This window comes from Alexandromys fortis, unplaced genomic scaffold (assembly GCF_014885135.2).
Source record: "Alexandromys fortis isolate MF-2015 unplaced genomic scaffold, M_Fortis_MF-2015_v1.1 scaffold_5, whole genome shotgun sequence".
NCBI lineage: Eukaryota > Metazoa > Chordata > Mammalia > Rodentia > Cricetidae > Alexandromys > Alexandromys fortis.
In genome coordinates this window covers 16,987,101-16,999,755 of record NW_026067924.1, presented here as the reverse complement: position 1 = coordinate 16,999,755, position 12,655 = coordinate 16,987,101, and the positions used below count along the sequence as shown (strand labels likewise).

The 12,655-nt window shown below is 39.5% G+C and overlaps 1 protein-coding gene across 1 annotated transcript; it reads right to left on the bottom strand.

Annotated features, from left to right (window-relative positions):
* Positions 1 to 11,269: 11,269 nt before the first annotated feature.
* Positions 11,270 to 12,211, bottom strand: LOC126501765 (olfactory receptor 2B2-like). Its single transcript, XM_050142618.1, has one exon. The coding sequence runs from the start codon at positions 12,209 to 12,211 to the stop codon at positions 11,270 to 11,272; it is 942 nt and encodes a 313-aa protein (XP_049998575.1).
* Positions 12,212 to 12,655: the final 444 nt, after the last annotated feature.

Here is a 12,655-nt window from a genome sequence, read left to right as displayed (position 1 = left end):
ATTACCTAGGAGGAGAAAGACAAGGATCGGTGAGAATCGCAGATTGCTGTCTCCAAACACCATGACTGGTGAAGTGGAACAGTGGGACCCGCTTTAGAAATGCTGGGTGCGGTGACCTAAAGTTTCAATAGGCACTGGTATAGAACGTGGTCTGGTCTGAAAAGTATCAAATTTGAGTTTGTAAAGCTCCAGCTTGGGATTATCTGTCAACATTTCTAATCACAATCTTTCATTAGCAGTCTGTAAAATACTACCTTCCAAACGGTGATTGTCACCAGGCTTGGTGGTGCCCTCCTGTAACCTTGTACCTCAGAGGCAGACAGGGTGGATCAGGAGTTCAAGGCCAGTGAGTTGGAGACCCAGAAGGGGCTATGTAAAAGCCTGTCTCCCAAAAAGGCTGATTCTTGTACAAAGGAATCAGTGCTCAAAAATTTCCATCACTTTTAAAAATGGAAAAATACCTAGTTGTCATTGTAGCCTGTGCCCTGTGGGTATAAGGGCTTGTTCCTAGATCAGGGACTTGGACTTCCGGTCGGGTGAAAAGTCATTCTGAAAACTTCCCCATCACTCCTGAGAAATCTAAAATCCACACCAAAACCAGGGTAGAAGTGACCCAGCAAAATGGTAGAAGGAAGCTTATCTTGTCATTATTCACGTCTGTATCTGCTGGTCCCATCCATATTGCGGACTGAAAAATGACCCCAATATCCTGTGCCAGATAAGAAAAGAACAAAAAATGTACATCATTGCCTCAGCATTCTCAGCTCTATACCTCTATGACATCGCTATGGCTCACAACACTAAGGTGTGTTTTATCCCCGGAGCTGGGGGTTTTCTCACGTTGGGAAAGCCTTCCCCACAAAGATCAAAAAGGACAAGTGAAGCCCCAGAGCCCATCCCAGTGGAATGAATATGTAGCATCCTCTTAGTTTTCTCTTCCTCTTATGTTTTATTCTTACAGCGGACCCTGTTTCTAGGGAATCTATACTGATTATTTTCCTTATCTGTCCCAGTTCCACTGCACTAAAAGGTTTGTATCTTCTATAATGTTTTACGTTCTCAGTTTGGGGCAGCAGTTTTATGTCTTAGGGTCAATGTTCTGTGTGATACAAATCAGCTACTTTTTTTTCATATTTTCCTAAGCAGTTAGTAAAAAGCCCAGGACACTGATTTTTTTTATTAGCAAATACATCTCTTGAGTACACTAGAGCATAAAAATATTTCACCCATTAAACATAAACACAAATTGGAAATGAAACGTTTATCAAAATTATCCCAGTAGAGTCTGCAATGATTTCTCTAGTTGTGGAGAAATGGGTGGGTGTGATAATATTGATAAGAAATAGTACTTTAATAGCTGGAAGCCAGTGCTTATGATGAGCCACCAAAACTTTACTGATTCCTCTTGTAAAATGAAAATTTAGAAAATTACAAATAAACGAAGGTGCGGGGATATCACCCAAATAGAGATAAGGGCTTCAAACTTTGTGATTTAGAGTGTTTATTATTTTCTAATAGCTAAAAGGGAACAGCAGCTATTTTTGAATGGTAGAATGAGTGTATTTTTTCTGTTAGTCTTTATAAATTCTCTTTACATTTTAAACAACTTAAAATATAACAGAAAATGAGTTATAGGCCATTTAAAAAATAATGGGACTAATATTACTTAGCTGTTCTGAACTGGGCACTAATGTTAACAATTGGATGTAGTCAAGCTCACTTCATTTTCTCATTCTTGCCAAGAGATCAGTCATGTGACTATTCAACAGTGCTGATTAAGCCGCTGAGGCCAAGACAACCATCAAATGACCAGTCTTGACTCATATGGCTAGCACATATGATCTCCTTCAGTTTTATCCCATAATTATCCTGTCAGTAAGGACTCAAGCCACAAACGATCATGCTAAATTTGCACACAGCAAAACTTGAGTTGTAATGTTGAGACTTCATCTCAGGTGTTCTGACTTATTAGATCAAGTTTAATAAAGAACCTTGCTTCTAAATTCAGCAAGGTCAGTAGCTATCTTGGCAAAGACAAGATATAAAATATATATCATATTTTTCAGGAAATGAGAAGCACAATTAAATTTATCTGTTGTGTTAATATTGAGCACCCTGCCCTCGGTACTCTGCAGAATAAGGCTAATGAAGACATGGGTGTCTGGAGAGACTGACTGGGACTGACAATGGCTTTATTCTGTGGCTACTGTTCTTAGAATTTTCCTATGACATTCATGCATGCACTTGTTTATTGATTGTACAACAGAACACAGATCCTGGGTCCTTTCTTTTCCTCTTAATCCAACCCGAGATCATTCAAATATGATTACAGTCATCAGAGCTCCATTCTGATTCATTGGCTCAGTAACTTCTGTTCTTTACCCAGCCTTCCCTGGGGGACAATTGCTTCCTTACATTTCATACTTTAAACAGCCAATGCCTACATCTTTTATTGGTCTAAAATTTTATTTTAAATATGTGTGTGTATATCCTTACTTGAACCTAAATGGATGACTTTAAACAGAAACATGGCCATTCCTTCACAAGGGACACTACACTAACTATTTAGCTTTGGTAATACAGTTTGTGATTTTTAGAATGTAAATGTTTTTCCATCATTTTGAAAAAGAGTACAAACATTTACCTGTTTTGTGATTTCTGGATCCCTGGCCAGATAATTTAAACTTTACATATTCTAAAAAAAATCAAATAATGCTCTCATATCAGCTGCTATCTAATTACCTTGCCAGTACCAGTATGGAGTTTATTGTTTGATGGCTCAGAGGAGTTGAACTCAGAAGTCGTGGAGTAAGGATGATACAGGTGTTTCAGAGTTAGCCCACTGCTCATTCTGTGCATGCAGTGGTCACAAAGCTGTAAGACCCAGTAAGGACATCTTGTGTTCTCTTTACAGGTTGTCCATGTTGAAGTTCAATGTCACAGCATCACTCAGCATTCCTTACTGAGAGGTCTCACATGATATAGGATTAGAATCTGTATCTCTATCCTTAGGATAGACATCCTTACAATTTAGTATGCTCCAATGTTTACTAAATTCATTTTAGGAAGAACAAGTGCACTAAAGCACTCACAAAACTTTCTACAATCTCAACACAGAATGAATTATGTTTAACCACAACGTTTAACATATGATAGAGTCTCTGGAAATGAGCCTACTGATCTGACCACGGCCTGAGCTTCTCAAACATCAGATCATTTATAGGCCTAGGTCACAAGATCAATAACTTACCAAATTTAATGGCACCCTCAGAAATGCCATGTCCACAGCTCGTTCTCTTTCCTGGGACTTCACTTGGAAGTCAAGTGGAATTACCAAAGTGTGGACCAGGAGAGCAGAAAGGATGACTTTAGAAAGTCTATGAGAAAACAGCTAAATCAAGGGACAATAGGACCTAGTATAGTGGAATCGGCCTGGGTAAAGAAAGAATGTTGGTGAGCACACCAGGATCACTCCACCCACGCTGTAACACGAAGCCCATCTACAGCCTCCCAACCCCATATGAGGAGCCAGAGGAAGGGCAGCTTGGGCTGACCCCTAACATAGGTGCATGGTGCATAAGAATCTAAGCACTCACATCTAGCAAGTAAGAACATCTAATGGCTGTCAGAGTTAATCTAGGATTGGTTGCTTCCTGCCTCACTCTGTGGGGGACTCCTAACACCCCCAGCCAAATTCCCTTAGCTAATTATTGCTAACAAGAATTGGGAGAGTGTATGGTCTCATAGGGAATACCACTATTTCCAGCACATTCTCTCCCTCTTTGAAATTTGCTCTGTGTGTGTGTGTGTGTGTGTGTGTGTGTGTGTGTTTGTATGTGTATGGTGTGGTGTGGTGTATGCGGTGTGTATGTGAGAGAGAGGAAGAAGGAGGGGGAGGGAATAAGAGGGAGAAGAGAGGGAGAGAACCAAGTCTTCCTGGTGGAGTCCATTTTGATCAAGGCTGACAGTTAATAATGAGCATTAGGCACAGGAAGTGACCGCCCCATTTTGGTCCAGAATGTAACCTAGAGTCAAGAAAAAGAAGCACAAGGCTACATGGTTGTGTCGTTTTCCTCTTGTGGTAATAGCCTATACAGTGTGCTCAGTCGTGCAAATTAAAGAAGCACTGTTGTTTAATTATCTTCACCAATTTATTTAGTTAATGGTCTATGCAGTTTTAGGAGCCATAGTGGACAATTTTCTATTTAGAACAGGTCTGTCATAAAGGAGGATGCCTTAAAAAGAGAAAAAAGATTCCATTTGATATTTAAAATTAATACAAAAACATTAAAGTAATTTCACTCGCATATTTGTAATTTAGCATAAACTGGTTATGACCTGACTGATACCTTCAGCTCAGAAAGCAAGTTAATCCATGTAGGTTGAAAGCAATACATGGCTGTGTCCGCTCGCTTTATTGTATGTTACGGTCAGAAATAAATAACATAGGAACGAATGCAAATCGCAAGCATGTATTCTGTACTTAGCTGTCAGGGACTTGTATGGGAGATAAATTTCACATTTCTTCCTGGCATCTTAGTGGATACACAAGGGTGTAGCATGTGTAAGTGTGCACTGTACATAAGATATATCTAAATTGTAATCATCATTACTAGGAACATACTGATGTCGCTGGTCATTTCTGGGTACTTTTGTGAAATAGAAATAGACACATGATAATTACCATGCTAGATACTTTATCTTAAATATAAACATTATTAAAGTAGTGAAATTTGACTTTAGCCCCACTATACTGATGAGTATAGACTATTTTTGACTAGACACAATATTACTATATCTATTTAGAGACAGTATATACAGTCTTTGTTGTCAGCCAGAACTGAGCACAAAGGTGAGCAATTAAAGTGATTCCCAGGAACTCTGCTTTTCAATTTGCTGGCACACGCGAGCAACCCCACATTTAGATTCAGCCAGTGGCTTGTGCTAATGTCTTACTTTAGCGTTTTCTTATGGAAACTGGGAAGAAAAACCTACAGAATTTGATGCTCTCAAGAATTTTTCGAGATAATGAGTCCCTTTGAGAAACGAAGAAAATGAGTTCCACAGGGGCAGAAACAATGGACGCACAAAAATGGTTAGCCAGAAAAAAAAAACTCAAAACAATCTTAATTTTTATTTTTTCCCATTTCACCATTCTTTTGTTCACACTTAGCCTATAACTCGCTCAAAATCCATACGCTTCCAGAGAACCCATAACATCTTGCACGATAAGAACACTGGGATACAGACACACACTACTGCATCTGAGTTTACATGGTTGTCAAAACACTGGGATTACACTCACTAATGAGTCTGGGATTTACATGGGTATCGGAATACTGGATTACACACACTACTGCATCTGGGTTTACATGGGTATTGGGGTCCCTGTTTGCCCTGAGTCATCTCTTGCTCCAGCTTCTAACAATTTTCTCTTTATTTTATGGGTTTGAGTTCTTGCTACCCAAGTAAAAAACTCGGGGGTGGCTCCATGCCCATGCAACCCTGGTGTTGGAGAGGATGGGGCAGAGAAAGGAGGATCCCCAAGGCTTGCTAGCTGGCCTGTCTACAAATCTGGTGAACTCCAGCTCTATCAAGAGACCCTGTTTTGAGAAAACAACGAGGAGCCACAACAGAGAAGGAAACTCAATGTCCAATTCTCTGCATGCAAATGAACATATAGAAGCTCACATGCATACCCACAAGTGCGTCTGCACATACCCAGATGAAAAGTTACAATTATCACTAACAAAGAAATGTAAGGTCAGCCCTAATTTTTTACATTGCTTTAAAAAAGTATATACAGTCGGGTGGTAATGGCACATGCCTTTAATCCCAGCACTCGGGAGGCAGAAACAGGCAGATCTCTGTGAGTTTGAGGCTAGCCTGGTCTACAAGAGCTAGTTCCAGGACAGGCTCTAAAAGCTACAGAGAAACCCTGCCTCAACCCCCCCCAAAAAGTATATACATACATAATACATATATGTGTATATGTATTTGTTGATGTAAAATATGTGCACAGCTATATTTTAAAAGCTGGGATTTTATTTTTTATAGCCAAATAATATTACATGATGTATATGTACTATATTTTTTATTATCCATTCATCAGTTGAAGATCAGTTGTCTCCATTTCCAACCTAGTGTGTATATGGCAGCAACAAACATGGCTGAGCAAATATCTGTGGTATTTGATGTCGAGTCCTTTGGGTATAAGCCAAGGAGTGGTATAGATGGGTCAAATGGGAAATTTATTTTTATTTTAGCTTTTTGAGAATTCTCAATAGTGATTTCCATTGTGTCTGCACTGTTTGCTGTCTTACCACCAATGAACGAGGACTCCCCTTCCCCCATATCCTCACCAGCATTTGTTGTGAGTTGTTTTCTTGATCTTATCAATTAAGAGGAAGGTAGCATCTCAAAACTTTTTAATTTGCATTTTTCTAATTGCTAAGGGTGATGAACATTTTTATGTTATTCCTTAGCAATTTTAATTCTTCCTTTGAGAATTCTCTGTTAAAGTTCAAAGTTCATGTTTTGAATGGGTTAGTTGCATTTTTTTTTTTTTTTACTGTATTTTGGGTTCTTTATATATTCTGGATCTTCTTCTTCTGTCAGAAGTACAACCGGCAAAGATTTTTCTCCCACTTTGTGGGCATAATGGTCACTCAATTGATTATTTCCTTGACTGTACAGAAGACTCTTTGTCTCATGAGGTTCCATTTGTCAGTTGTGATCTTAATTTCTAGGCTAATTCAGGAAGTCTTTTCCTACACTTAGATCTTGAAGAGTACTGCCTATGTTTTCTTCTAACATCTTCAGCATTTTAGGTTTCACCATGGGGTTTTTTGATCTACTTGGAGTTGATTTTTGTGCAGGGTGCCAGATATGGATCTAATTTCATTCTTCTATATATGGGCATACAGTTTTCCTAATATCATTTGTTGAAATGCTATATTTTCCCCAGTGTATAAAACATGTTTGGCATCTTGGTCAAATAGTAGATGACTGTAGCTATGGGTACTGCTGTTTGAGATTTTTGTTTTGTCCCATTAGTCTATAGGTCCACGTTTGTGCTAGTACCATACTGTTTTTAGTGCTATGGCTCTGTGATATATCTAGAAATCTAGAATAGTAACCCCCTCCCCAGCATTGTCCTTTTGCTCAGCTTTACTTAGGCTATTCAGGATCCAGGTGAATTTTAGGACTATTTCTGTAAGAATGAGATGGGGATTTTGATTAGGACTGCATTGAAGCTATAAGAAACTTTTAATAGAATGGTCGTTTCACAATATTATCTCTGCTTTCCATGATATGGGATATCTTTCCATTTTCTAGTGTCTTCCTCAATCTCTTTCTTCAGAGAGTTCAAGTTTTCATTGTGAGGTCTTTCATCCACTTGCTTAGTTTACTCCCAGATGGAACTAGAAATTATATATATATATATATAATTATTATTATTAATTATTAATATTGAGTGAGGTGGTCCAGACCCAGAAAGACAAGCACATATTCTCCGTCGTCTGTGGTTTCCAGATGAGAAAGATATGAGTATAGCCTTGAATAACTGTAGAGACAAGGGAAGTAAAAAGGTACCACAGTAGGGGGCAGGGAAGAGAACGAATGCTAGACAGGGGACAGCAGGGCACAAGTGCTAAGAAGGGGAAATGGAAAACCCAGGGTCTGGGATTTAACTGTCGGAAGTCTTTACAAGAGAGGGAGGCAAGAGGGGAAAATTATACTAAGAATGTATGAAAGTCATAAAGTTATATTTTTATTTACCCAAAATTGCATACAATACACAGAAATGTATGCATATACAAATACATATATAGATTAAATAAACTTATACCATTAGGGCTGACAATGTTCCTTCCAAGTGCTAAAGCTAACAAAATACCCAATACATGCATGATAACCCCTTTCCAAGTTGTTAGTTAAGGAAGTCAAGAAGTACAATACAGAATATTGCTGTTGCCCTTGATTGCTTCTCAGAGACAGAAGGTGAGTCCCTATTGCTGAAGATAACGTACTTCAGAACCAGAATTCAGAGGATCTGAGCTGGTTCTGGCCTGGAAGCCTCCTCCCTGAGGATGAACTTTCATAGTGATGAAGGGTGTTATATAAGGTTCCAAGGGAGGAAGTAACCCACAGTCCCACCCAACTGTGAAGCCTATAAAATATAGTGATTACTAGCTTGGCAAGATCTCACTGAGGATATGATAGAGGCAGTTATACCTTGGTGGTAACCAACACCTCTCTGATTGGACTTAATTCTTGCTCCACAGGATGGAAATCATGCCTGGTACTGCAAACGTAGCCAATACCCCATGATCAGGAGGTCATGGATCTTAAAAGATAATCTACTACTGCTACTTCACAAACCCAGCATAATTCATAAAAACATTCTGCATGCTTATCCTTATATATAGATAAATGTAGCTCTCACCCCTCATCAAAAGCTTCTCTTTGTAACAGAAACCATTATAGAAAACCATAATTGTTCAAAATGCAGAGAACAGTTGGTCTTGGGGTATACAGCCCAATGGGTGTATTTATAATACAATTCCTGGGCTTAAGGCTCAGAAACATTGATGAAGAGGTGGTAGAAAGTCTATAAGCCAGACACCAGGGTATCTGATGTAAGACTGTGACACCTAGAAAAGACAGGGCTGCTTCACCCATGCTGGCCCAACAATATGTCTGCCTGAACAAGAACAATACCAATAGACATACTAAAGTGGAATGGTGAAGGCTCAGAGGCCCTCCCTCTAAACAAAGAACAACAGGCAAATGAGCAATGCTGAAGGGGAAGAATTAGTTTTCCCCAATGGTCAGTTCTCTAATTGGTTATCCATTATTAAGTAAGTGGTCAGTTATATCTATCTATATATCTCAATGAAGGAAAAATAGGCTTATCAATTTACGAGAGGATGGGGTGAGCGACATGGGACAAGTTGAAAGGATAGAAAGGAAGGTGAGAAAGGATGTAAATATATTTTAGTTTCTAAAAAGAGATAAAATCAGGCTGAGTGGTGGTGGTGCACACCTTTAATCCCAGAACTCAGTAGGCAGAGGCAGGTGGATCTCTATTAGTTCACAGCCACCCTGGTCTACAAGAGCTAGTTCTAGGACAGGCTCCAAAGCTACAGTGAAACCCTGTCTCATAAAAATAGTAAATAAATAAAATCTTTAAAACATAGGTTCTAAATTTAGAACAACTATAATATAACATCATTGAGCATTTCTAAATATGTAAAAATGTATAAAAATTTTAAAAATTAATAAAAATAGATAATAGAGCTAAACATACATTTCACAAAAGAAGACATAAAATAGCAAATATATTTCATTTAAAGTCATTGATCATCGGGGAAATGCAAATCAAAGCCATAGTGAGAAAAGACTGGGTATTATCAAAAAAGGTAAGACTGCTGAGGTGTTGTAGGAAGGCCGCTAGTTACTTCCCAGCTGCCTAGTCCTGAAATAATCACACAGAAACTATATTATTTCCCATTAGCCCTAGCTTCTTATTGGCTAACTCTTCAATATTAATTTAACCTATCTCCATTAATTTGTATATTGCCATGTGGCAGTAACTTTTCAGCAAAGTTTTGGCATGTCTATCTCTGGCAGCGGCTTCATAGCTTCCCTAAACTCTGCCGTCTTTCTCCCAGCATTCAGTTTAGTTTTCCCCACCTAGCTCTGGTCTACCCTATAAGGCCAAGCCAGTTTTCTTTATTCATTAATGGTAATCACAGCATACAGAAGGAAATCCGACATCAGTGAAGGTGTAGGAAAAAATAAAAACTGTTACAGAACAAAGTTTAAGTAAGCAAGACATTATAGAAAACAGTTTGAAGGTCAATGAAGAATGAAAAGGGAGCTAACATATGACCCGGAAATTTCGCTACTGAACATTCAACAGAGAGAACAGCCGTTTGTATTCACTTGCCCACTGTAACACTACTTACAATATAGGAGATAAAAGCAGCAGGATGTCCATCAGTGATGGCTGTTAAAGAAAATGCAGCAACACTCAGGAGACAGAGGTAGGAGGATCTCTGTGAGTTCAAAACCAGCCTAGTCTACCCAGCGCATTCAAGACCAGCCAGGGCTACACAAACAAACCCTGTCTTTAATAAGAGGGAGAGAGAGAGAGACAGAGAGAGAGAGACAGAGAGAGAGAGAGAAGAAAGAAAAAGCAGCATAATCTATTTCAGTATACATAATGGAGTGTTACGTGAATGTGAAAGGAATAAAAGCCTTCTTGCAACGGTTAGAACTGGAGAGCATTATACTGCATGAAATGGCCCAGACACCTATGATAGGATAATAGGCAATGCACCACTCCACTTGTGGAGTACAAAACACTGGCCTTAAGAAATAAAGAGTAGAACATTGGTTACCAAACACGGTAGTGACCAACGGAAGCTAAGCTACAGTTAGACAAGAGTAAGATGTTTTAGGGTGGGGTTGCACACAAGGGAGGCTGAAGACAATGATTTCATGCTGTACACTACAAAAAGCTGAGAAAGGAACTTGAATGTTTTCATAGCACACATTTGGGATAGGTTCAGTCTGATTTATGCATCACTCATCAACATCACATGCTATCACATTAACATAAAAACTATATGTACTTGTGCATTGACTGAAATAAGTTGACTTTATAAAGTGTATTTCTTCTGATTAGCTTTTTTTGCAGATGGAAAAAATAAGACGTTAAGAGAAGTAGAAGCTATAAAAGTAAAAGAATTGGAGATCTGATGAAGAAATTATTATTGTATTTTTAATATAGCGTTGTTTTTTAAGCAGTGTGGAATTTTGCTCTGTCTGAAACTATGTACTTCTGATTAGGGAGAAGAAGCCACAGACAGTTTTACAGACTTTTGCTAAATCTACAACTGTCTGAAAAATAATAGAGTTCTAATTTTTTTGCAGGTAGATGAGAATATTCATGTGTACTAAAATATTATTGTTATGGAAAAGATCCAAAAACATATATTTTAGCCCCAGAGATGGCTAAGAATCTTCACTAAGAAGAAAAATGGTATAAGGTTTGAAAATGTGAAGCTTTTAAGGTTAGCAGATTGAGAGGATCTTAAAAGGTCAATTCCCAGGACTTGGGAATTAAATATATCTAGGCAGCAGAACACTAATATGGGTTTCTGTCAACAAGATTTTATTAATACTTCAAAAGAAAAAAGAGCAGTATAATTTATCAGATTTTGAAACCTTATATCAATAGGCCTATCATCTGTATTCCTTATTTTGTGACCAAGAAGACCCTGGCCACCAACCTCTTAAATGCTCCCTTTACCTCTTTGTTCCTAAGTGTGTAGATCAGGGGGTTCAGCATGGGTGTGATGATCCCATAAAAGAGGGACACCATTTTCCCTCTGTCCTTGGAGGCAGGGGATGGTGGCTGCAGATACATGTAGATGGCAGTACCATAAAACAGCACCACCACAATTAGGTGGGAGCCACATGTCCCAAATGCCTTTCGCCGACCTTCAGCTGACCTGATCCTCAACACTGCTTGGACAATAAAAATATATGATATTAGGATGAGAATCAATGGTATTAAAAGGAAGACAACACTTATGAAAAATTGTTCAGCCTCAATAGTTGTGGTATCCACACATGACAGTTTGAGCAGGGCAGGGATCTCACAAAGGAAATGATCCACTTTCTTGTGGCCACACCGTGGCATCTCAAGGGTCCACGTGGACTGCAATACTGAGTTGCTGAAGCCACTGATCCAACACGCAGCCGCCAACTGCAGGCAGCGCCTTTGGTGCATGATGACTGGGTAATGGAGAGGCCGACAGATGGCTACAAACCTGTCGAAGGACATGACGCCCAGGAGAAAGCATTCAGTGCAACCCAAGGCCAGGAAAATGAAAAGCTGGACCACGCAGCCTCCATAGCTGATCACCTTCCGGGAGCTGCAGATGTTGACGAGCATCTGGGGCACTGTGCTCGTTGTGTAGCACAGGTCCAGCAGGGACAGGTTCGTGAGGAAAAAGTACATGGGGGTGTGGAGTTTGGAATCCAGGCGGGACACCAGAATTATCGTCATATTCCCGAAGATGGTCAGGATGTAGGACACCAGAAACACCACAAAGAGCGGCAGCTCGAGCCATGGCCGATCTGAGAACCCTAAGAGAATGAACTCCCCTGAGATGCTCTCATTGGCCAGAGTCATGGTAAATGGTGCAGTCTTCGGGTCCCTGGAACACAAAGGGTTAGTAAGCCCGTGAACATGTTTATTGACAGCGTCAATTAGATACGAAGTGACGATGCCAGGAGCGTTTCCTGCATTTCCAAACTGATCTGTTAGTGTGAAAACCGTGTTGATAAAAGGTTAAGCGTCTGTCAAACCTATCAGAGGTGTTCATGGATTTCTAACAGTTTTTAGCAGTAATTTCAAGTTTGCAGCACTGTGTCCGTTTCTATAGACACAGAGCTTCTCCTCTGTGTTTGCCTGTCCTGTGGATGGTTGTTCTGGGGTTTTTCTACCTGGGTATGTGCTGTTGGGGGGACAGAGATATTGCTCCTGTTACTTGAATTCGCTTATTTTCCCCCAGAATCAGTGAGAGTGTCTGGTTGCAGGCATTTGTTAGAATTATGTAAACCTCATTTCCCCACT